The sequence below is a fragment of the Saccostrea cucullata genome, unplaced genomic scaffold, assembly GCF_032062105.1.
Source record: "Saccostrea cucullata isolate Sc308-1 unplaced genomic scaffold, CSIRO_AGI_Scuc_v1 ctg323, whole genome shotgun sequence".
NCBI lineage: Eukaryota > Metazoa > Mollusca > Bivalvia > Ostreida > Ostreidae > Saccostrea > Saccostrea cuccullata.
Genome location: NW_026931249.1, coordinates 416,844 through 444,624, shown reverse-complemented (window position 1 = coordinate 444,624; position 27,781 = coordinate 416,844). Strand labels below are relative to the sequence as shown.

The 27,781-nt window shown below is 32.9% G+C and overlaps 1 protein-coding gene across 3 annotated transcripts; it reads right to left on the bottom strand.

Annotated features, from left to right (window-relative positions):
* Positions 1 to 23,081: 23,081 nt before the first annotated feature.
* LOC134231976 (multimerin-2-like) lies at positions 23,082 to 26,148 on the bottom strand. 3 transcript variants are annotated; one of them, XM_062713926.1, is made up of 3 exons: positions 26,036 to 26,148; positions 25,867 to 25,972; positions 23,082 to 23,506 (listed from the first exon to the last, which is right to left on the bottom strand). In XM_062713926.1, the coding sequence occupies exons 1-3, from the start codon at positions 26,144 to 26,146 to the stop codon at positions 23,109 to 23,111; spliced, it is 615 nt and encodes a 204-aa protein (XP_062569910.1). In that variant the 5' UTR covers positions 26,147 to 26,148; the 3' UTR covers positions 23,082 to 23,108. The 3 variants fall into 3 exon arrangements, with proteins under 3 accessions (XP_062569910.1, XP_062569908.1, XP_062569909.1); XM_062713924.1 differs by having other exon boundaries at positions 25,867 to 26,148; XM_062713925.1 differs by lacking the exon at positions 23,082 to 23,506 and adding an exon at positions 24,971 to 25,420 and having other exon boundaries at positions 25,867 to 26,148.
* Positions 26,149 to 27,781: the final 1,633 nt, after the last annotated feature.

Here is a 27,781-nt window from a genome sequence, read left to right as displayed (position 1 = left end):
AGGCCTAATATTTGTAACATTATTGGAACAGGTATTCAATTGTTCAAGTTACCTTTTAAATGAGGTTTGATTTTAATTAATATCTCATTTTTTAATTAATACAAATTGTGCATGACAAGAACATTAATTTTCTTGATCAAGCATTTGCATTTCACTAATTCAATCTACATGTATAAATTGTACAATAATTTCATATTGATTCTTCATTGATTATATTGGAAATTTCATTTCATTGAGTGAATGAAATTCAGTCCAATTCCTTATGCAATTCCAAAAATGCAATTCCTTAAATGTTATTGTAAAAATGAACACATATGATTTCAGATCAATTGGGTCATTAATTGGAATATATAAGAACAAAAAAAAGTACTTCAGTGTTTCCTTAAAAGAGTTGTGCCATCAATCAAAGTAGAGGTCATCCCATATCAGCTCAAGAATATTAAAGAAAGTTGGATGGATCAAGCTAAGATGTTGAACCAGACATGGCAAACTCAATGGAGATTTGGAAAAGAAATGATTTGTTGTACCCAATGCATATTTTTTATATGTCTATAGATTATAGAAAAAAACTTAATGTTTAACAGCATCCTATCTACCTGGTAGTATATACATGCTGTTTTCAATATATTTAGAAAATATGTGTATGTGATGATTGCAGTGCATGCTCTGTTTGTCCATCTTTGAATTTGTTTTCACTAAAATAAATGTATGGCCATATAAAATTAATCTTTAGATTCTCATCCCCGCCCGCCCCTCTCAAAGTGTCCCGCCCCGATGTTTTTTATTTTGATTTTTGGGTGTTAATAAAGGTATTTTCATGTTTTTTTATTCAGCAAGAATTTGGGTCAAAGTTTAAGAGTTATCTCCCGTCTGTATTAAAAGTCGCGTGTCGCTATTTATAGCAAAGGAGCCATGTGAAGAATGGAGAAAATCGGCAATAAAAGCAGTTTAAATATGTAAGGAAAAGATAATTTGTCAGTATAGAGAAGACAGAGAAGAAAAAATAGCATAAACACATCTAGATACCATCACTGACAGGAGCAAGTATTTAGAGAGATTGTAACTAAGTAAAAATAGACGAGGAAAATGACACCTAATCAAGTTATATATAACGATCTCCAGCTGTGTATGATTTTGCTTTGAAAAAAAAACAACAATGTCGTCGACAGACTTTAGAGAAGGCCTAGATTTTTCAGTAGATTAATTATTAGAACATTTATATAGATTTTGCAAAATAAGAATTTTAAGTCACGCACACACAGTTTATCGGTATTCCCACCTCATTTTGTTCAGGGTGTGCCGTATAATGTTGTACTTGATAATTTGTTAATTAACAATAAATATTTAATTTTTAAAGCAGGAATTTTCTTTGAATATTTAAAAGAATATGAAAAGAATTAAATCTAATCATATTTGTATTAACATAATGAAAAAGAATGTGTACGAGGCATCCATGTTTTGTTGATCCTTATAATTTAATAATTGTAAAAAATAAAAAATAAAATCCGCCCACCCGCCCCAATTTTTTAGCAAATTAGGATGAGAATCTAAAGATTAATTTTACCTGGCCTATACATTAAGGTATTAATTAAAGGTTGCTTTTGTCTACACTTACAAGTAACAAGTTTCTTAAAAGGGTTGTTTTGTAAAATTGCAAGGAAATTAATACATGAACAATTAAATTTAATATTTTTATTCATTAAATTTTGTTCTTACCAGGACCTAATATGCTCAAATAAGTATTTCTGAAAACTGATGAGTTTTGTAAATAAAGCTGCAGTGAACATTTAACAGTTTAAAATATGACACTTGGAAATTGAAAGGTTGTTAATTTAGTAGGAATGATAAGACCAGTTTAGTAATCAACTAAAATTAAAATCTTTCACAAATACATGTAGTTTATTTTAAAATTGTTTACATTTATAATCTTTTAATTTTTTTTCTGTATTTTGATTTTAAAAAGGAGAAAAAAATTTTATATTTAAATTATTATTTCATGGATATCAAGGAGATATATCTATCACTGTAACATTGTTTCTTTTTCCCTGTTCTTGACAAATATTTATGACAGTGTTATATCATTTTGCAGAATTTGCCTTTTCTCTGAAATCAGAAGTACTCTGTAAACTCATTAAGTATGAATTGATGTCACTTAGAATTCATCTTTATTTTGTTCTGTCTGATATTTCAATTTAGATTCTCAGACTACCTAATCCAATGATTGAGCTAATGTCCATGAAGTGTAGAATTAGGCCATCTTTAAGATATGTTTGGTTGTCGGCCTCTCCAGACCGACTGACTAAAATGACCAGACTGAAATTTTTTTTTCAATGCAGGGCCGTATTTTTTCTTTTTATTCCTCTTATTCCCCGTAAAGAAATGTTGTTGAAGATTTTCTCACCTACCGACCCAATAATTTTACCCAGAGTCAAGAGAGGGCAAACAAACATTACTTTCAAGATAGCATTTCTACTCTTCGAAGTAAAGAAATCATTTAATTATAAAAACAGCAGCTTCATGGATGCAATGCTTACAACATTTCATTCAAAAGATGGCATACATGTATAATGATAGTCACGAGACATAACTGAATAAAGATATTTTGCTACGAAGATGTCTAGAAATTACTACATGTTGGAATAACTAAATCAGCATGAGGTCAAATTCAGAGGCTTTTAATTGGGTTAATTGCAACATGTTCTGAAGTATGTTTATAAACATATACATGTACTTCTAAAGTGTTGCAGTAAACTTCATGGACAATTTCATCAGAATATTCAGATGTAAAGATTGCCATAAATACTAGATTTCTTCCATGGAATAAATTTTTAGACCATCTTGTAGCACAGGAGGAGTTTTATTTTGAATATTTTTGGCCAAGTTTTGCTTAAAAACAATATCAAAAATACATTTAGTCTTTAACATTCACCATGACAAGGTGATATCAATGTTGTCTTTATAAGTGTAGAAAAAGCCTGATTTTTGTGTTCCGAACCCATAATATAGCCCCTGTTTCCATGGAAATAATCTTGGGGACATACATATTTTTTTGGTTCAAATTTTTTAAAATGATCAAATTAATAACTTCATGGAATTTGATGGAATCGGTAGATATGTAAAACGTTGATTTTTATATTTTTGTTGCCATGGCAACGGTTTCACTTTATCAAGGAAAATTGAAAAATCTTCTTTTTTACCCAATTTTTCACATTTTTGATAAATTAATAGTTTAAATAATAGAAACATGAATTATACTAATTCAGGTCATTTTAATTATAAAAGTTCGATAATTAATAAAATAAATCAATTTTTTCAATGAAAATAATATTCGAGGTGAAATATGAAATACGTTAAATTTGGCGTCTTTTACTAAAAAAATGGGACGGGCAATATCTTTGAAAATCATATTAAATGATGAAGCTAATCTCCCTGAATAAATTGATATATGGCTTGTGTGCATATTAAAAAAAATAAAAGTTGGAGGGAGACGCAAACCTTACCTTAACATCCGGTGATGTTAATACATTCGAGGTTGTTTTTCCGACCTCTTACGGAAAGACCCGAGATGATGCGATTGACCCCTTACCTAGAAGACAAATGGACTAATCCAGTAGTATAGAAACGCAGAAAAAAAGGTCAAACAGACATATTCGTATAAGAACTCGCATGGAATTAATAGATGCTAGCGAAAAGCTAAAGGAAATAAATACACCAATGTATTGTATTTGCAATACGTTTATTTTTCTGCTAACAGAATACCTGTTGTTGCTGAAATGCATGTAACAAAATCCGATGATAATCAGCATGCAGAAAATTTTGCTGGCTAACTGTGACCTCTTAGCTTTGAACCCAGGAAATTCTTAGTAGTGCCTGACGCCGTGACGTCAGGCAATAAAGGCTTTAAAACGTTTTGCGCTATAAATGTACAGTTATTACTAGCTAACTCTAAAGTACTTTATCGTACTAGCGTACTCTGTTTAGTAGGACCGGTTTTTTCAATGGGTGGCTCTGTACAACTCTCCGGTCTGTCATTTTTTTTTTTTTTGGAGAGCTACAGATCTGCAGCTATACTGTATTTGAAGTTTGATTAAAATATCTTGAATAGTTTGTTTGAAAATGAGCTTTAAACTTAGCTAAAGGCAAAGTGTGACGGAAGGATGGAAGACGTCCGACATGACAAACACTTTATCCCAAGCCATATTCATGGCGGGGCATAGAAATGTCGTGTATGATTATTGGTTTACATAAAAAATAGGTTGTGACTTTCTCTCGGAATTCAATACTAGCCTTAACCTACATGTATATACGCATGTACAAAAACAAATCAACCCAACTTACATTCTCGGCTCAGAAGGAAGACATTGTATTCATTTTAAACATGTTAAAGGGGGGGGGGGGTATTACTTATAGTGATGAGAGGAAATTTAACCACGTGTCGGTCCATGAAACATGAAAGATTATTTTTGGAATGTTTGTATGCAACTGCGTGGCTTTCTTTGAACTAAATTAGAATTTATTGAAATATTTAAATAATTCTTTTAGGGACGTGACGCCGTGATATATTTGGTATTCTGTGTAATAACTGTTGGGATAAAGTGTCTTTTGAAGGTACAACACCTTTCTTTTAATATTACCAAAGGATTTGCTGAGCCTTTTTTCAGTATAGTCGAAATGCATAGGAGAAGGAAAAAAAACGTATGTGGATTGTTCAAATACAAATTAATGCGATTGTGTTTTTCATTTAAATAAACACGTTTTTTATCTTCCCGTTTTCCTTTTTTATAAAATGCCGTTTGCTTTGTTTAAAAGCTTGTTCATACGCGTTACCAATGTAAGAAGAGAAAACAAGACGTCATCAAGCAATTTATTTCTAATGATGAAAACACAGAGGACGATGAAGATAATTAAGGTGAAACTATTTACTGACACCCTAGTATGTACATTTGATGTCACCAACATTAACAATGACTGACCGGAAGGATGTTTGGGAAAGAATTTAAATTGATATTTTATTGTTGAGATACTGGTTAATGATAAATAGCATTAACTAATTTTCAATTTTTTAAAAATCGTATTCTGAAACTCTGGATGTATTTTGGCCGTTATCTTCTATGCAAAAGTGCATATACACATGTATGTATATTTATACTTACATTGGCTGTACATGTACAAGCATGTAAAATCTTGCAATGTTGAGATATTCTGTATATTCAATGAAAAAGTATATTATTTTGTACAATAACATTTTAAGTTTAGTAGGAAATAACTGCATACTCAAAAGTGCTTAATTTAATGTTGGATGTTTTCCCGTGAATTAGAAACGTCACCTCCAATTACAACTACCATGCACGCGTGCATGTAAGTTTAAGATTCATAAAACAATATCCACCTCGATAAAAACAGGGAAAAAAATATTGCAAACCCAGCTAGTGTTTATTCGGCTATCAAAATACATAAAACTAGCAATGAATAAATGTACAAGCGATTACGATTGATTTTAAACAAGCTGAAATAGAGTGAAATTAAATGATATGAAAGAAACTACATGATTTCAAACCCAATTTTCCATTTGTAACTATCGGAGTACACAATGGATTTTCACATATGCCCACTGTTCTCTGCAACCACGTGCTTGTAAACGTGGACGGGCAACACAACTTTAGACACAAAGCGACAAAGCTGGATATAAACTGTTTGCTATATTACAAACACGTGAATAATAGTATATTATACAGTATTTTTTTTATTTTCAATGTTTATCTAATCTTTAAAAAAATGATATCCCGGTAAATGGAGAAACAAAAGAGTGATGGTAAAAATAAAACGTAGTACATACATGTATACAATATTACCTATCACTATCCATCACTATTTATAATTATTTGCCGAAGCCCCTTCTCAATTACAATTGAAATAAAATACATTAACACAGAATAGAGAATTTTTTTTATTTTGCGCGAACAGGCCAAAGAAAGCGAACACAAGTCAAAAAGATTTTATGCACCAGTGTTTGGAATTACGATTAAATATAAAAGATGGGTGAATTAATCTTATTGAATCGCGATGTAATTAAAACACAGTTTTCTATTAATTGATAGGTCTTTGTACACAATGGTCTAATACAATCACAAACACTTGCTTTGTTTATGTCCACAGGTGGCTGGTATACACTGGTGACCGCGATCGGCAGCGTGGGATTCTCGGCTTGTGTTACATAACTGTAACATGGGGATCATAAAATGTATACAACTAATGATCGTGAATTATTCGATGCATAAAGTTTAAGATTAATTATATAGTTTGTTACAATGATAAACGTAGAAAGATAGATTTCATATCTTCCGCTTTTAAAGACGTGTTCACTATAAAACTAATTAAATAAAGAAAAATAGAAAAATTAGTTGTAATAAATAATTTAATAGTTAATCATAAAACACGTTTAAAACCTTATTTTGAAGAAAATCAACATAAAATACCGTAGGGAATATTATTTACAGCAAGTTATACACATGAAGAGGTCAGATTTACTTGCCGAATAAAAACGTTAAATGTTTACCTGACCTGCTTTCAACTGCGTATTATGCAATAACCCCGGTATATTCGAACAAATAAACATTCTCATCAGATCAAAAAGGTGTTAAAGAACAATTTTGCTCGTAAGATCCAGATCGAAATATTAACCGTTTTTGAGTTATAAAGCAAAAACTTCCAAGCTCGAAAGATCCCTAATTTTAGGGGCCAGCCCCTTTTTTGTAGTATCGAATGAAAGCTCTTGCAATTATGCACAACTTTTGTTCAACATGTCTAAACAAAATATTTTTAGTTTTTAAGATAAAAGGAAAATATGTCGAATTTTCTGCGCGTTCTAACTTTTGACCCCTCTCTAGCGCCATTTTTAATGCAAAAATCAAAAAACAAAAACCGATGTGCACAACTTCAATGCTTCCTCTCCTCAATTCCAAAGGGTTTTATGCTCCAATTATTACCTTTTCTGAGCCTTTGTCTGGAAATCGGAGGTATGAAAAATTCAATCAAAGGGCAATAACTCCTTAATAGAAGGTAATTTCCGAATTTTGAAACAGAATTCTAAAAGGGTTTTAGAAAGTCTAAAAGCTCTGGAAATTTGAATAAAATCCGTTCAGGAATGAGGAAGATATGAAGCGTCAAAGTTGGCGTCTAGGAAGAAAACAAAAAAAAGAATAACTAGAAACGATCTCGTTGCGAGCAACGAGTAGGTCTTCCGTCCGATTCCGAAAAATAACCCATAAAATCGAGCTGAAAATGGATTAAACATATTTTGGACACACTGGTAATTGAAACGGGTCACTAGCTTGAAAATCCAGTACGCTTATCGATTACGCTATTTGAACAACTACTCTTACTTCACTTGTATGTGCATATAATTCTGCAACAGTTAATCTGTCTTGGAATTATGAAAGAAGGGTCACTTTTCATAATTTCGCGCCAAACGCAACGAGTAAATCTTAGTGAATTTCTCTTAGAATGTTCATGGTCCTTCGGATGAGACGGTATAGACCGAGGCCCCGTGTCACAGCAGGTGTGCCAAGATAAAGATCCCTTCCTGCTCAATGGCCCTGAGTGCCGAGCATAGGCCCAAATTTGCAGCCCTTCACCGGCAATGGTGCCGTCTCCATATCAGTGAAATATTCTGGAGAGGGACCTTAAACAGTATACAATCAATCGTATATAGGCAAATAACACTAAAGCAGTGAAACAGCTATGAATGGTTAATTTTTCAATTTTCAATCACGAAAGTTGACTATTCCGATTACTTACACTTTCATGAAAAAGGAGGTTTGTTTCACCGAAAAAAATGCCTCGATCGCCCTACGAGGGTCAAGAAATAAGATTCCATTATGTTCAATAATTGCATTGAGAAAATAAAATGTTTATATGGGTCACTTAAACGGTCTTTGAAAAATTGTTATCTTTAAAAATAAAATATTTTCTTATTGTAACAGTTGTCCTTTCTATTGATTTAATATGACACAAGTGTGCATTAGAAAACAGTGGTCACGTTTTTTACTTACTACATTCTTGAAAAACTATCTATTATAAGTATGATTTAAGCTATGTGTTACCGTGATGCAAAACAAAAGATATAGATATTGTACTTCATTTGCACATTAATTCTTTTCTATTTCTACTTTGAGAAACAACCAAAACCAATTAAAGAAGACTTGTAAGTAGACCTTGGATAATAAATGTAGTTTGACACCGAATTGCAACGAACCTACGACGTGACAATCCAAGTATCCCTACACATTTCATTGCTCCTTATGTTACTTTCGTTCAAGCAAACGCTCGGCTGCCTCTGTAAACCCCTATTGCGAAATGTCAGAATTGACAGAGACCGCCGCCATTTAGATCCCGCTTCAGACTTTTGAATGTTAATATCTCGAGTTCGAATTCATCAATTTACAAACAATTTATTTATTCAGCCTAATGAGAAATGTTTCTATCAACCATACAAATATGATTTGAAAATTTTGAAAAACAAAAAAGTTTAAAAAATTTGACTTTTTTTCTTTGCATGCCGTTACGACAGGAAGTAGAGACGACGTACAAAAAATTGCGTCCTGGATAGTACTTATCACGATCTATAATCCCTGAAAGTTTCATAGTGATATCTTTTACCGTTCTTTAGATTATCCGCGAACAAAATATCAATTTAAAATCAGAAAATTGTCCGTAACTTGGCACCAGAAAGGAATTTCCAAAAAATCTTCAGGATATAATAACTTCAGATAGCAACACATTGTTTCTGCAAATTTCATAAAAATCCATCCAGTAGTCTTCGAGAAATCACGTGCACAAAATTTGATGGTCAGAAAAATAATAATTATAACGAGCTCAGGCGAGCTTCAACGCCATATGAGCGGGAAAGATATAGACTCAAAAAAGCAATTCACCAATCCTTCCTCTACCTTCACTGAAAATCTCAAGTCAATATCTTCATTCGTTTTTTAGTGATTGCCCGGACAAGCTGACCCTCTTAAATCAGTAAATCGTCCATATCTCACGACCGGAAGTGACGACGTACTTATAAAAAATTTCCAATAAGGTTCAGACCAATATCTATCAGATCTGAAAGTTTCGTGAAAATCGACCGAGCCGTTTCCGAGAACTGGCGTGCACAAAAATCGGTAAGAAAAATAATAATAATAACTAGAGCCGAGCTCGTTGCAAAGCAACGAGTAGGTCTTCCGTCCTGTTTGACCGGAAGTAATTTTCATTTTAAAAAATAAAGAGTAATGAAGTCCCAAAATGGTTTAATCCTCCAAATCTATGTTAATTATTGCAAAATTAAGCCCAATTTGGCAACTTCCGGTTTGACCGGAAGTGACGTCGACGGACGGAAAATTAAGATTTAAGCTTCCAGTGACATATGATATCCAAAAACGTGTCAAGAACAGCAAAAATATGCAATTTTGGACTACTTCCGGTTTGACCGGAAGTGACGTCGACGGACGTATTGTGACGACGCCATTAGATAAAGCTTGATATTTTGAACAACTTTGCTTCTTTGATGTATTACAAATTCTCAATACTTTTTGAGATAAAAAGGAAAAACTTTCGGCCCCTTTCAGCCCTTTATTTTACGGGCCAGCCCCTTATTGTTGATATCTTTCGAAAGATCGTGACATTCTTCACAACTTTTGTTCTATATATCTTTACAAAATATTAACGTGTAAAAAGATATTGCCAAAAATGTGTGAAAAATTTCTAAATTCCCGATAGGTCTTTTTTCGAGCCATAGCGAGCGCCGACGTGCTGCACTTCCGGAGAATAAGAAAGGTGTGTGTCACATCAGCACATGTTGCTCTATCATCGCTGAAAATCTTACGTTTCTATCTAAAAGCACTTTTGAGAAAAATGCTGGACAATGTGACCCTCTGAATATCACTAAATCGCGGAAATCTCGAAACCGGAAGTGACGTCATAAAAATAAAAAATTATATATCAGGTTTGATTGATGTTCCATCAGTCCTGAAAGTTTCATGAAAATCGATCAAGCCGTTTCCGAGAAATCGCGTGCACAAAATAATAAAAATAGTGGAAAAGAAACCTAAGAATAACAAGAAGGTCTTCCGCTGAAGACGGAAGACCTTAACTAGATGAGATCTCGGTGCGAGCAACGAGTAGGTCTTCCGTTGAATTTCTAGATAAGATGAGATGTGATTTTGACTGAGATATTCGTTAAAAGAGAATGACATTAAGTTTTTCTTCATTAAATTTAAAGTTTCTGTTTTTTATCCAATATTCTGAACATCTTTTGTTCAATATTGCTTATAAAAATACCTCCCCTTTTCGAGACGTAAAGCATAAAAAATATAGCATTTTGGCCCCTGGCGATCCCTTATTACGTAACGTATGATCAAAATATTATAACATATTGTTGCATATCGTTAAAATGAATATCTTTGCTTTTCAAAATGTATACTTATTACAAAATATTGATCATTAAAGAGTTAAAGATGAAAGACTTCTGGCCCCTCTGAGCCCTTAATTTGATGAGACGGCCCCTTTTTCTTGATATCAAACGTAAGGTCTTGTGATTTCAAAGACCTTTTGTTATACAATTGTTTAGAGATTTCTTTTCGTTTAGGAGAAATGCTTAATATAAATATTTAGGGGCCACCCCTACAAGTCCTTAATGGGGCCTGTTTACCAAAATTCAAAGTATGCATATTGTTTATTCTGATCATCCTTTCTTCAATATTACTTATCAAAATTTTCCCCCTTTTCGAGATATCAAGCGTCATAGATTTGACATTCTGGCCCCCTGTGACCCCTAATTACGTAACATATGATCAAAATTTTATAATTTATCGTTGCAATCGTTAATATAAACATTTTGCTTCTATAATACATCACTAAGTTTTGATCATTAAAGAGTTAAAGATGAAGGACTTTTGGCCCCTTTGAGCCCCTAATTTGAGGAGTCGGCCCCTTTTTCTTGATGTCAAACGAAAGGTCTTGTGATTTCAAAGACTTTTTGTTCTACACCTATTCAGAGATTTCTTTTCGTTTAGGAGATATGCGTTATATAAATAGTTAGGGGCCGCTCCTACAAGTCCTTAATGGGGCCGTTTTACAAAAATTCAAAGTATGCATATTGTTTAGCACATTAATCTAGCCATCTTTTGTTCAATATTGCTTATCAAAATATTCACCCTTTTCGAGATATGAAGCGTCAAAGATGTGACATTCTGGCCCCTTGTGACCCCTAATTACGTAACATATGATCAAAATTTTATCATATATTGTTGCAAATGGTTAATATGAACATCTTTGCTTCTGTAATGCATCACAAAATATTGATCATTAAAGAGTTAAAGATGAAAGACTTCTGGCCCCTCTCAGCCCCTAATTTGAGGAGTCGGCCCCTTTTTCTTGATATCAAACGAAAGGTCTTGTGATTTCAAAGACTTTTTGTTCTACACCTATTCAGAGATTTCTTTTCGTTTAGGAGATATGCTTTATATAAATATTTAGGGGCCACTCCTACAAGTCCTTAATGGGGCCGTTTTACAAAAATTCAAAGTATGCATATTGTTTAGCACATTAATCTAGCCATCTTTTGTTCAATATTGCTTATCAAAATATTCACCCTTTTTGAGATATGAAGCGTCAAAGATTTGACATTCTGGCCCCTTGTGACCCCTAATTACGTAACATATGATCAAAATTTTATCATATATTGTTGCAAATGGTTAATATGAACATCTTTGCTTCTGTAATGCATCACAAAATATTGATCATTAAAGAAATAAAGATGAAAGACTTCTGGCCCCTCTCAGCCCCTAATTTGAGGAGTTGGCCCCTTTTTCTTGATATCAAACGAAAGGTCTTGTGATTTCAAACACTTTTTGTTCTACACCTATTCAGAGATTTATTTTCGTTTAGGAGATATGCTTTATATAAATATTTAGGGGCCACTCCTACAAGTCCTTAATGGGGCCGTTTTACAAAAATTCAAAGTATGCATATTGTTTAGCACATTAATCTAGCCATCTTTTGTTCAATATTGCTTATCAAAATATTCACCCTTTTCGAGATATGAAGCGTCAAAGATTTGACATTCTGGCCCCTTGTGACCCCTAATTACGTAACATATGATCAAAATTGTATCATATATTGTTGCAAATAGTTAAGATAAATACTTTTGCTTCAGTAATGTATAACAAAATATTGATCATTAGAGAGTTATAGATAAAAGACTTCCGGCCTCTCTGAGCCCCTAATTTTAGGGGTCAGCCCCATTTTTTTGACATCAAATGAAAGGCCTTGTGATTTTGCACATTTTTTCTTCAATATGCTTTAACAAATTATGAACGCGTATGAAGATATGAAACAAAATGTGTCAAATTTTGTGAGATATTTCTGAGACATTTTTTCGGGCCCTACCGAGCTCCGGCGCCTTTTGCGCTAGAAAGATTTGGAGACCCAATTACAACTCACCAAACCTTCCTTTACTTTCACTGAAAATCTTAAGTCGATATCTTTAGTCGTTTCGGAGGAGTTTCCTGGACAAGCCGACCCTCTGAAAATCAGAAAATCGACCATATCTCACGACCGGAAGTGAGATCATCAAAAAGCAAAAAAACCTATCAAGATCAATTGAATATCTTTCAGATCTGAAAGTTTGGTATAAATCGGACGAGCCATCTCTGAGAAATCGCTTGCACAAAATCGGTTGGAAGAAAAATAATAATAATAACTAGATACGATCTCGTTGCGAGCAACGAGTAGGTCTTCCGTTGAATTTATCGATAAGATGAGATGTGATTTTGACTGAGATATTCGTAATAAGGTAATGAAATTAAGTTTTCCATCATTAAATTTAATTTTTCTGATTGATATCACAATATTTTGAGCATCTTTAGTTCAATATGGCTTATAATCAAAATATTCCTCCTTTTTGAGATGTAAAGCATCCAAAATATAGAATTTTGGCCCCTTGCGACCCCTTATTACGCAACAGCAACATGTAATCAAAATTCTATAAAACGTTGTTGCAAAGCATTAAGATGAATATCTTTGCTTCAGTAATGTATTACAAAATATTTATCATTCATGAGCTAAAGATGAAAGACTTTTGGCCCCTCTGGGCCCTTAATTTGAGTAGTCAGCCCCTTTTTCTTGATTTCAAATGAAAGGTCTTGTGAATTCAAAGATTTTTTGTTCAAAACCTATTCAGAGATTTCTTTTCGCTGTGGAGATATGCTGAATGGAAATATTTAGTCCTTAATGGGGCCGTTTCACAAAAATTTGAAGTATGCATATTGTTTAAAACATTATTCTGTCCGTCTTTTGTTCAAAATATTTTATTAAAATATTCGCCCTTTTCGAGATATAAAATCTCAAAGATTTAGCATTCTGGCCCCTTGTGACCCTTAATTATGTAACCTATGACCAAAATTTTATAATATTTTGTTGCTAATCGTTAAGATAAATACTTTTGCTTCAGTAATGTACAACAAAATATTTATCGTGAACAAGCTAAAGATGAAAGACTTTTGGCCCCTCTGAGCCCCTAATTTGAGGAGTCAGCCCCTTTTTCTTGATATCAAATGAAAGGTCTTGTGATTTTGAAGCTTTTTTGTTCAACACTTATTCAGAGATTTCTATTTGTTGTGGAGATATGCTAAATGGAAATATCTAGGGGCCACCCTAAAAGTCCTTAATGGGTCAGTTTTACAAAAATTCAAAGTATGCATATTATTTAGAACATTATTCTGACCATCTTTTGTTCAATACTGCTTATAAAAATATTCCCCCTTTTTTAGATATAAAGCGTCAAAAATTTGACATTCTGGCCCCTTGTGACCCCTAATTACGTAACATATGATCAAAATTTTATCATATTTTGTTGCTAATTGTTATGATAAATACTTTTGCCTTAGTAATGTATAACAAAATATTGATCATTAGAGAGTTATAGATAAAAGACTTTTGACCCCTCTGAGCCCCTAATTTGAGGGGTCAGCTCCATTTTCTTGATATCAAATGAAAGGTCTTACATTCTTACTTCTTCAATATGCTTTAACAAATTATGAACAGGTACGAAGATATGAAACAAAATGTGTCAATTTTTGTGAGATGTTTCTGAGACATTTTTTTGGGCTCTACCGAGCTCCGGCGCCTTTTGCGCTAGAAAGATTTTGAGACCCAATTACAATTCACTAAACCTTCGTTTACTTTCACTGAAAATCTTAAGTCAATATCTTAAGTCGTTTTGGAGGAGTTTCCTGGACAAGCCGACCCTCTGAAAATCAGAAAATCGTCCATATCTCACGATCGGAAGTGACGTCATCAATATAAAAAATTTCCAATAAGGTTCAGATCAATATCTATTAGATCTGAAAGTTTCATAAAAATCGACCGAGCCGTTTCCGAGAACTCGCGTGCACAAAAATCGGTAAGAAAAAAATAATAATAATAGGGAAAAAGAAACCGAACGAAAACAATAAGGTCTTCCGTTGGAAACGGAAGACCTTAATAATAATAGGGAAAAAGAAACCGAACGAAAACAATAAGGTCTTCCGTTGGAAACGGAAGACCTTAATAATAGGGAAAAAGAAACCGAACGAAAACAATAAGGTCTTCCGTTGGAAAAGGAAGACCTTAATAAGAATAATCTTAATCTTCAGAATCAGTAGAAGGTCTTCCGTTGGAAACGGAAGACCTTAATTAAAGGAACATTGTTTCTTACCGAAATCTTAACAAAATGATTTTGCCTTTCCTTATTTAAAAAAATACCCCCCATGCCACAACACCGGCCTTCACCTTGCCCTTCGGAAATGATACAAATGACGTCACCGGAAACTTACGAATTTTGACGAAGTTATGTCGGTTGCTTCCGTGAAACTCGGAAAACATGTTGCGGTGCATAGCAACATGGTGGCTAAAACATAGCAACAACTTACTTGAAAAGAACGATTTAATGCAATCTCTTTTCCATAAAACTAGCGTTTGCGTCTTAAGTCAAGAGAACTTTTTATCTGACGTCATACTTTCGTCACTTCAACGGTTCGGGTATTTCCGATTTTGTCGGAAACTTCCGAGAAGTTTGGAATCTCGATCCCGATGCTTGGGAAATGATTTCTTTTTATTGTTTTGTTTTATTCTTTTTGCTTTCTTTTTCTTGAATGATAGACGGTACATGTGTAGGTTTATGATAGTAAATAAACTGCGCTCGCCCCAACGGTCACACCGTAAAACATATTATAATTGCAATATTTTTATCCAATTAAAGCACGAAAAAAAAAAAAATGAACTCTAAGTCTATTCTAAATCAAAGTACTGAGACAGTACTGAAAGACGGGGTCAAAATAATCTTCATGCTAGATTTCACAAATGTGATTTTTTTTTTTGTGAATGATATATATTCACATTTTTCATTTAATTTGAAGTAGAAATTTTAAAAATTGCTCAGTCTGGAAACCTTTCTGATTTGCTCCGAATTTCACCGGGTACGAATTAATATTTTTTCCGGAAGTAAACAATAGATGATGCGTACGCAGTCATAATAATACGCAGGATAGTACTTTGTTTATAGTGTGATTTACGGTTAATATCTTCAGTTTTAAATTATCAAAATACTTTATTAGTTTGAGTTAGAAAAAGGTTCATATCACTTTCTTCAGTTTGTTACAGAATGTTTATGTTTTGATCAAAACAATTTATGCACTCTTTCATATGCGTAGATATAATACATGTGTTATCACCACGGCTTCCGTTTTGAGGCCTCTGACGGTAAACTAAAAGACGGGGTCACGTGACCCCGTCTAAAAAGACACTTTAAAATTTTGACTAAGAAAAAGTTTTAAATTGCTTCGCATAATCAATTTTTTGACCTTTCTGCACTAATAGAATGTGATTTTCTGGCATTGAAAATTTAATAAGCAAGAAAATTATTTTAAAGTCTGAAACTTTTTCTGATTTCAAGCAAATAGGTCAAAGTTATCTAGAAAATCTAGAAAAGAACATCAAAAGTTGGGGTATGTTATGTAAGTTTTCAGATATTACTAAAAAAGTGTCAATTTTTCGTTAAAATTGGCTAATTTTTTTCTGGATTTTCAGAATCTATATACTATATTTGTCACACGTTGTTGAAAGAATTCATAAGAAATAATTTGATAGATATTTCAGAATCAGCATAACACATTTCACTACAAAAAACAGCTTTGTGTGCAACCAGCATGGAAAAACAGGAATCCAAAATAGTTCAAAAGGGAAAAACTGATCATTATCGTCTAAAAAAACCTTCCGCAACAAAATATTGTCCCCAGTTTAATTCTACTTGAAAAGAATTTAATCGCGGTTTTTTCATTGAATATAGTTCATTTTGCATTGTAGAATTTAGATTTAATGTTAGAACTTAAAAATGATGCAGAATTTTATAAATAAAGGACATGACCAAAATCCACTCAAAAGCTCAGGATCGAACGTCCTTAAGAATCAGAGTGATTTTTAAAAATAATTCTGTAGATGAACAATAACAAGTTTAAAAAAAAAAAAAATACAGCAAACGACGATATTTCTACCGACCAAATTTCATTAGAACTCATAATATCATTGTGCCAGACGTTGACCTAAGTATGGAAGGCGACCACCTGGCCTCAGGATCATGAAGCACCTTAAGCTTCAGTCAAAATATTCCTCTTGTACATAAATATTGTAAAAGGCAAATAGACCAAAACGAAACTGTTTTACAATTATATTGCTTTACAAAAGCCTTTTCATTTGCAAATTCAGAAATTAATTCTATAAATGATGAATATTTTACAGGTAATTGATAATTTGACTTAAGTCTTGGTTTGTTTCATGATCCTGGGACCAGAACACTTAGTCAGAACGGATTGAGTTTTGGAAATATTTTAGAGAGTAAAGAAGCAATATGCAAGTCATCTATCCTTACATTTTCACCATGTCGTCGTTGAAAAAAGAGTTACTGTAGATCACAAAAAGTTTCGCAAAACTTTATTTTCGCGAGGTAGACATTTAATTGACTCTCTACTATAGCAAGACAAAATTTTTGTTACTGCTCAATATAATCTGAAACGATACTGATAAACGAATGATATTTTAGCGAGCACACTGTCTTGAGTAATTACGCGAAAATAAAGTTATCACGAAGAAAAAGTTATTTACAGTATATCAAACATAAATTAATGTTATATAGTACTTGTACCTGCATACAAGGTTTGTAACAATATTTTCCTTGTTTGTAAGGCTTATCATTAGAACTCTATTTAAGAAGAATTTTGTTTTATCTTAAATTTCAACTTAAACTCACAGTCATTCACTTTTTAAAGCAATATGAGCTGCAACTTCGATGTCGCAAATTTTTGTTGAAAAATTGTAATTTACTATTCTAATAATAGAAAATAACAACATTTATAAACTTCTGTCGTTCATATTTGCGATGGAAGAACTATTTATGCGCTTGGATTGAAGTAGAATTACATTATTGTCGTCCTGTACAATATTAATTTCTTTTATAATACCCGGTACTATACATTCCATTGCATAGAAATCATTTTAATTTTCTGAAACAATTTAATACTTTCCTTTGGTCTAACGTATGATAAAGGTTAAAATTCAAAAAAAAACAAAAATACATAAAAAAAAATATTGTAACAGCACATTTTAACAGCAAAATAAAATTATTGAAAATGCAGCTCATATCGCTTTAAAAATGAAATTCTTCAAAATCCCGTATCAGTGCAAAACATTTCAGTCAACTACGGTGAGTTCGATCTTCTATATTATACTGTATCCATAGCTACACTGTAAACCTTTATGAAGATCCTTACAAAGGAACATTACCGAGACCAACAAAAGCTCTACCAGGCCTTATTTTTACTCAATGCATGAGCAAAAAAAAAAAACACTAATGTAACGGAGAAAATATATAGACTAACTTTGTTTTATTCTCCTCATGGCACCTGATCCCCATATGGCACTCTGATATTTTAGAGGTTTGTGTTTGCTGTGCCCCTGATTTGTATATTGTTTGAATGGACTTTTGAGCTTGAATAATATTCTTTATCTCCATATATTCCACTACAGCACATGAAGAAATGGTGCATATCAGATGTAAGTTCTGAAAACCCCAAAGAGCGTAGCTTCATAAAAATTAAAACGATAAAAATTTTCTTTTCAATAATATCAAAACAGTTTTTACGTCCCTTCCTCCAAAAAAGTCAAAACTGGGATCTAATTTTGATATCATTAACAAATGCTCCCTCAAAAAAAAAAACGGTACTCGCAATCGCAAATTTTCGTATCCTGTAATTGGTTAATAACGTTGTTTAAGTTGTTAAAGATTGATTCTTCACAAAAGTACCATGAAATTGAAATTATGTGGATTCTGGAGTTCTTCAGTGACGACATTTAAGGCCATTCCTCCAAAAAATATGTTGTATATTGCGACGGACACTAATTGTGCTCATCTATTTAAGCTGGTCTTTTTTATATCCCTAAGAAATTCATAATGAGTCTTCCATTCAAAACCATTTAAAAATGTGAAAAAGCACATGGACTTTAACTTTTTTCATCGTCAGTTTCCCTTACTTTTACAGCATTATGCCTTCAACACTTGCATATACGGGGTTTATATCTCTTAGCTGATTTGATACGGAAGAGCATGTTCTACGTATGGACAATAACTTCTAAAACGGGTTAAGTTATTGACAAACAAGTTGACGAAACAAGAATATCAACAGTCTCGTTTAAAGTAAATAATTTTGTAAGTTCTGTGGTCGATACAATGACCTTGTCAGCAATTACACCTGACTGTAATTGCTGATGACTAATATTTTTGTCCCCCGCTTTCGCGAAAGCGAGGGGACATTAAATCTCATTCGTCTGTCCGTCTGTCCGTCAGTCTGTCCGTCACAAAAACTTTAACCTTGCCCATAACTTTTGATTTAGTGGAGCTATGACTTTCATATTTCACATGTGTAATCCTTGTGACAAGACCTTTCTTTGGGTACCACCAAATTTGACCTTTTGACCTTGACCTTGGAGTTTGACCCACTTTTACACAAAAATTCCAAACTTTTACTTTGGCAATAACTTTTGAATAGTAGGTACTAGGACTTTCATATTTCACATATATATTGTTTGTGGCAAGACCTTTCATTGGATAACAACAACCTTGACCTTTTGACCTTGACCTAAGAGATTTACATACTTATAAAAAAACATTAACCTTGACTATAACTTTTGAACGGTGAGGACTAAGGCTTTCGTATCTCACATATGCAATCCTTGTGAGAAGACCTTTCATTGGATACCAATAACTTTGACCCTTTGACCTTGACCCTGGAGTTTTAACTACTTTTAAAAAACTTCAACCTTGGTCACAACTTTTTAACAGTTGATACTAGGACTTTTATATCTCACATATGTATTTCTTGTGGCAAGACATTTAATTTGATACCAACAACCTTGACCTTTTGACCTTGACCTTGGAGATTTACGTACTTATGATAAAACTTTAACCTTGACCATATCTTTTGAACGGTGAGGGCTAGGGCTTTCGTACTTCACATATGTAATCCTTCTGGGAAGACCTTTTATTGGATACCAACAACTTTTACCCTTTGACCTTGACATTGGAGTTTTAACTACTTTTTTAGAAAAACTTTAACTTTGGTCACAACTTTTAAACGGTAGATACTAGGACTTTTATATTTTATATTTGTATTCTTTGTGGCAAGTCCTTTCATTGGATATCAACAACTTTGACCTTTTGACCTTGACCTTAAAGATTTACGTACTTATGAAAAAACTTTAACCTTGATCATAACTTTTGAACAGTAAGGGCTAGGGCTTTCATACTTCACATATGTAATCCCTGTGAGAAAACCTTTCATTGAATAAAAATAAATTTGACCTTTTGATCTTGATCTTGGAGTTGACCTACTTTTAAAAAACTTTATTTTACTTTGGCCATAACTTTTTAACGGTCAGGATAAGGGTTTTCATCCTTCAAAAAAAATCAATTTCAATGAAAATTTCTACATAAATGACATATGATAAGATGTTCATATTAGACACAATATGTCATAAAAAATAACATCTCATCCACAAAGAAACCGAAAGCGGGGGACCACAATTCTTTGAATTTTTCATACTAACTGTTAAGTCATTACTGGACTTTTGCGAAGAGTGTTTTTTTTTAAAGTCGACGGCTTACTTTTACATATAGACAATATACGGAAGCTCCTTTCCGATAAAAATATTTAGCTCAAGGTTTAATTTTAGCTTTAAAAAAACGTGCTGAAATAAAGCACACACAACTTGCATAAGAAGAATCCGGCAACCAATCTACCTTCACAAGTCATGCTGGTGCCCCAAAACACCCCCATTACTAATAAAATGCTTTTCTTGTCCATTGTCAATTATGTGCCTCCTTATATTACACGTTTTAATGTCAAACTAAACCATCAACTGTAAAAGTCAGCGATTCTCGCAAAAGTCCAGTATTTACACGAATCGTGACTACATGTAAGTTGTCAACGGATTTTCCCGTTATTTCTCTTTCATGACAGGGAGCACACATTGTGATCGGTTGGCAAGGGATGCTCAATCTTCCAAAGCACCTGATCCAATCTCTGATGTTCTAGTGCATGCTCTGAACCGAAACTTGTATTGTTTAATGAATTCTTGAGCTGGAATACTCTTCCTCACCTAGTTATATTTCGTTTAAATATATATGTACTAGTACTTTGATATATTTTGAGAGATTTTACTTAATTTTTCTTATTACATAATGAATGAATGAGATTATCAAATATCATTACATTTCATTATCAAATCTTTGAGAATTATTTGTTTGTCAGATATAGAAAATACATTCTTTCTGAATTTAAAATCTAAAGGAGAAAAAAAGTTACACACACTAAAATGCAAAGAAGTGTTTTCGCATATTAAAAAGGATCGAGGAGGCATTTCATTTGAAAATTAATGTTACGTGTACCATAAGCAGAAGAGTGGCACGAACAACTTTACACAATATGTGACTTTGCTTTTCTTTATACAATGTATTTTCTGTAATTCTTTCTAAAAGTTTGATAAATCTCTTAATGTCACAGGTGTTTGTCCACACTTGTATTCAACTAGTCATGAAGACAAACAGCTATAGGCGTTAGGATTATCTTTACCTTTAAAGGCTAGAATACACTAGACTAGTATATGTGCAATACTTTCAATATTTGAAAAAAGATTTCTGGATAATTTTTTGTCAGTTTTCATCTTTCATTCAATGTTTTGAAGAGGGACTTTTTGAGACTCCCTTAATTAAACAAATCTTAGGTTCAATAGAGTGTTGTTTTAGTCTTTTTCAGTTCTTCTGTGTCTCAGTCTGTATTTCATATTTCTTTTCCTTCAATGTTAAGTTTACCATCTCTTCATGGAGCTTCATAGTTTTAAATCTTAGAGTTTATAAAATAATTAGTATTTAGTAAACCATTTTTGGTTATGTGTTCGTATGTTTGTTTTTCCCCTATTTTGGCGTCTCCATATGAGTGAAAAATTCTATTCTCGAGAGGGACGTTAAACAATATATATACAATCAATCATCTATTTCGATTTTTGATTCATTTTGTTTCAAATATTCATTGACACAAGCAATATATATAAATATCAAAATATTTCTAAGGTATCTGTTTCTAAACTTAGAATAAGATTTACAATGAAAAAAGAAAACTAATTTTACCAACAGTCACACCAGAATCCATTTGATGTGAGGCTTTCCTATGTATTTTGGACTATTGCAGTGGAGTATGGGGTTACGACAACAGGGGGGGGGCGCACTTTTCCCCCCAACATTGCTCATACTATAGGAAATGTTTATTAAATAAAAAAAAAAAAAAACATGTAATACAGAGTCAACCTATTTCAATATATTTATTTAAAACATATAGATGGTTCGCGCATCAAAATTAGCTATCGGTTTTTTCCTTATTTTTATATTTTTTTCTTTACCAAAAGCAATTGCCAGTAAGTATTGACGGCCTTTTTTCATGAATTTGATATTTCTATCAAATTCTGATTGGATATGTACATTTAACGCTGGATTATTATAATCTAGAGCTTTCATCATCTTGACGATTTTCTGAACACAGAAACGTTTCATAAAACTGCAATTTTAGAATTCAATTGTACACCATATTTTCCTCAGAAACTTGAGAGTACAATTTTCCGTTCTTATTAATTTCATCCATAATTATTTAGATACATAATTCATGATAATCGTCACATCTATAATAGATTTAACCCAGTTATAAATAAATAAATTGTTTGGAGTTTTCCTATCATTCACAAAAATATTATTTCCAAAGTATAGTTGTGACAGTACATTTTACTATTAACACAGCTTGTAAGTTTTTACTTTGGTTCTCATATACATGTCACAGTTGATATTTAATTAGATACTTTGTTAATAATTCATATTTGATCAGCGCGCATTGCTAATCAAACATAGCGCTGTTTGTGTGAATGAGTGCCATGTGTGAATGTTTTGTTTTGTCACGTGATGTTTCTATTTTTAGCTTCCCAACCGACCAGGTATACGAGTACGACCAGTGGACCAATGACAGACCTCTATCTGATAATTAATATGCATGTGTACTAACTTCGTGCACTACATAAGCGCTTATCCCGCCAAATAAAATATCCATTAGATTTTACCTTCACGGTGCATGAGGTCCAACCATGTATGAAATATTTAAGTCATCGGGTTATACGATGTCTTGATAACTACAATATTCATTATTTTATAATACTGGATACCTGGTAAGATTAAATTCTAATGATGTAAATACTTAAATCAGTTTTGATAATACGTAAAATATCTTAATGACAGCGACGTGAATTTTCATGTTGTGTAATTTGTAACATTGTTTAATGTGCTGCATTTGTCTCTAGTTAACGTGTGTGTTGTGAGAGTGTTTTCTATGTTTCTTTTTTGTTATCCATAATAAACATCATAAAACCGAATCCAGCGTTTTCTCTCAAACGATTGACCCTGTGACATACAAAACAATATGTACTAGTTTTTAATGAATTTATGTTTTTTGAACAAGAAAACCACTAAAAATGCAATTATCGGAACCTCTCAGATTTGAAGGATGCAGGCCTGATTCAGTTTTAACAAACACAACATCTCCTTTGTCCAGTTGGACGGCGATAGTAGAAGATGATGAATAATTTTTTCCAACGTCTAAGTAATCAGATGCCAACGCTTGGTTCCCATTTTTAAATAACTGGAAAAAGGAAGTTTTCCCGATGTTTAAGTATGACACAGTAAACTGATAAAAACCACTGCTGGTTGCCCTGAAATGACCCAGGTTTCCGTTGTAGGCGTTTCCATGATTCAGAAGAATTTTGTCAAAAACAACTGACTGGTGGTGCGCAAACTCCTTGTCGTTTGATAAGATTGCTGTAAAAGCGAGCGATCCTCGACCTAAATGTAAGATTCATTCGATAGAGATGCAAACAAAGAAATTTATTCGTATGATTCATCAATTGTCCCCCGCTTTCGCGAAAGCGAGGGGACATTAAATCTCATCCGTCTGCCCGTCTTTCAGTCTGTCCGTCCGTCACAAAAGCTTTAACCTTGGTCATATCTTTTGAATGAGAAGAGATAGGGCTTTCATATTACCTATGTATATTACCTGTGACAAGACGTTTCAAAATACACATTGGTTTTTGACCCCATGACTTGTTTAAGGACAGATGATACAAACAAATAATGAATGCCTGGATTGGTATATATTTTTTGACCTAATTTCATTGCAAATGATTCAAATGATAAATTTCCAGAATATAAAGAAATTTTAAACCTTCTGTGACTTTCAAAATTCTACCCTTCTAAAACCATCCTCAACAAATATTTTTCACTTAAAATTCCATTTTTGTGCATCTTTGAATAAAAAATAAAAAACTACGCGGTGAAACTTGAAAATTGATTCATTACAACATGACTCAAGTTGTTATTTTCAAAATTTTATACAAAAGTTTGTTTGTATCATCTGTCCTTAACTTTAATCTTCTTTAGCCTTTCATTCTTGTTTATTTATTTCATATTACTTTTTTTTTATTATTGGTTGTTGTAAAGTTAAATTGAAGTGAAAGGAAGTACATTAACATATATATTTTTTTTCTTTTTTTAATGCGTTATATTTTGCATTTCAACAAAATTTCCTATCTTCTTGAGCAATTTACGCGTTTTCAATTTGTATTTTCCTAATAAAAACATTATTGATTTTTATGTACTTTTATTGACTTACCCGGCTTAAAGATATGTATGGCACGCCAAATTCACAAAAATGAGCTAAACATAGTTTCACAGTCGATAAACTAGGTTTATCGGTTGTAAACTATAGTTTACGGACTGTAAACTATAGTTAACAACGTTAATCTATATTTTACATCCGTAAACCATAGTTAACGCGATAATCTACCAGTATGTTTCACAACCGTAAACTATACTTAACACTGAAAACAATCATTTGCGATTGCAAAACATAGATTATCTGATAAATACAGTTTCACGATTTGTAAACTATAGTTCACAAACCGTTAACTATAGTTAACGATCTGATAAATATAGTTTCACGATTTGTGAAACTATGATTAACAACTCTTAACTATAGTTTACGATTGTAAACTACTATGAATCTATGTTTATCAATAAAATCTATTCTTAACGCTTATTACAGACAGATAAACTTAGATTATCATTCGTAAACTATAGTTAACAACCGTTAAATATAGTTTTACAGATGGAAACTATACTTAACGAATCGTTAACTATAGTTTACGGTTTGTAAACTATAGTTTACAGTCGATAAACCTAGTTTATCAATTGTGAGACTAGGTTTATCTCATTTTTGTGAATTTGGCGTGCCATAGATATGTCAGATATTTAGTCTTAAATATAAAATAAAATGTGAAACTATAATCAATAAATTGCACAATATTTTTTATTGTTTATGAATAAGAAATCCACTAAACACACAGTAGTAAGCTGATCCATCCAAATTTCCCGCTGTAATAGTTCGAACAAACAAAACATCATCTAATTCTAATCGAACGGCTATTGTCTTAGCAGATGCTGAATATGTACCAGCTTGAGTATATAGTTTTGCCAAATTTTGGTTTCCATTTCTCACAATCTCGAACTTTGTTTCTTTTTTATTATTCAGTAACGACACGGAAAACTGGTACAATCCGGAAACTGGGGCCCTGAAATGTCCGTAGGTTTCATGATAAGCATTGCCAACATTAAGGAGGGTTTTGTTGAATACAACCGTTTGTCCTGCACCCAATTCCACATTTTGCGAAAGTATGGCCGTAAATACAACAGGATGAAGGCCTTGAAACGATATACATTTTTTTAACTTAAAAACCCCCATGTAATATTTCCAATGTTAATAAACAATTCATATATAATTTATTTATAAACTATCCATGTACATTTTTTGTTTAAAGATGGAAACGTGCAAGGTAATTGCAAACGTTGTCTGTTTGAGAATACATGTATACATGTTCACGATCAAAAGTGATTTTCTTCACAAGTCAATTTTGAATTAATTTTAAGTATAAGAAAAATTAAAACATTTTTCATCAGTGCTTGGTTTTTAATTGCAAAAAAATTCATCTTTTCAAGTATGAACTTTAATCAAGTTGAATCTTAATCGGACAAAAATCTCGAGATAGTACTAACAGTAGATAACAGTTACATTGTTTAAAAATTTTTATTATAAGCGACACTTTATTTTATTGAATTTAAGAAAGATATAAAAATAAGATTTTTTAAACCTGTACTAGACGCCGCTACTTGAGAGGTTAGATTCTTCAGTCCATTAATTTCTGCATTCAGTTTCTGGTTTTCTGCAAGCACATGTTGGAGACTAACATTCATCTGCAACTGTTGCACATTTAGTTTCTGGTTTTCTGCAAGCACATGTTGGAGACTGATATTCATCTGTTGCACAAGCTGTTTCAGTTGTTCTACATCATTTCCATGAGTTGACAGTAAACTGTGGACTTCATATCTGCACGATAAAACAAGAAAACAAAGAATTGCAATGTGCATCATGAAGACTGTAGAGATAACAATGAAATTAGGATGTGTATTTCATTATCTTTTGTATGGAACAGTCGTGAAATGCAAACACAAAATATAGAGATGTAGGTATGTTTTCCTTCAAACGAATATGCAGGTATATGACTACACTGCTTTTCAATTATAAAATAGCTTTGAAGCCTAGTTTTTTTGTGTTGGTAACTATTTGCTTTTCTTACCTAAGACAAACTATATGTTGCCATCATCAGTAAAACCGCAGCAGTGGGATGCTGACCTTGTCAAGAATCTTCTCTATAATAAGGCAATATACTCTCCTCAAAATTATCTCACCAAGAACCAGTATCATTTTGGTTGCCCACGAACATTAATTGAGCCACAGAAACTAAAATGATTTTATCTTACTGCTTTGCTTGAAATACCCCTATTAAGTGGGAAAGAAGGTTAGTGTGAAGTTTCAAAAGGTATAGAATACGGTTTCTAGCTTTTTCTTTTGATTCAAACATTTTCCTTTTTAGAGTCTTTTAAAACATACCATTCATATACATGAAAGCTTTATTTTTGTGATGATGAACGTCTCTGAACATTACTGAGACAGGTTCATAACTCTATCAGACTTTACCCATAATTTCTTTATTTTATTATCACGACGACTACCAAATATATGGATGATACTCGGAGAATAAGGTCACTCAAAACAACTACAATCCTTGTATTATAATTTACTTCATAACAACATATTCAAATACACACATACATTTACAATGAATAAGACATTCTAAATCACATCCTGTCAGCAAAAGGTCTTTTTCGCGCCAGATTTGGTATTCTGTCGTTTGGTATTAGGGGGAGTTTTTCTCCCGCCTTTCGCTTTTGCTCGCCGATCATCCTCACGTGCCGAACTCTTTTTGACTGTGGACGAGGTCTGATCAAGTCTGTTTCAAGTTTGTCCTATACTCGGCACTTAGGACCATTGAGCAGGGAGGGATCTTTTTCGTGCCAGCACCTACTGCGACACGGGACCTTGGTTTATACGGTCTCATCAGAAGGACTGGTCTCCACGTCCCACAGTGGGATTCGAACCCGTCCTCAATTCGATCAATTCCTTACTTCGCGACTTTAGAGCAGATGTTCTAACAAATGCGCCACACGGTTGATTCAAAAATGTGAAAAAGCATATCGACTTTAACTTTTTAATCGTCAACTTCCCTTGCCTTTACAGCAATATACTTTCATCACCTGCATGCGGGGTTTATCTTTCAGTTAATTCGATACGCAAGAGAATGCTCTACGTATTTCTAAAGGTAAATTATTGACAAATTGATGAAAGAAGACTATGAAAAGTCTCGTTTAAAGTCATCACTTGGCAAGGTCTGTGGCCGATACAATGATTTTTTCTGCAAATACAATTTATCATTGGGTCAAATGTTGACTGACGTTTTTCATACCATACGAATTGTTAGTCCATTATTTACATACTGAATTGACGACGGATTTTCCATTATTTCCCGATCATGACAAGGAGAACATGGCGGATGTGACAGGTAGGCAGGAGATGCTCACTCCTCCATGACACCTGATCCCACCTCTGATGTCTGTGTTTGTTCTGCTCCTATTTTGTATTGTTTTATGGACTTTTGACCTTGAATA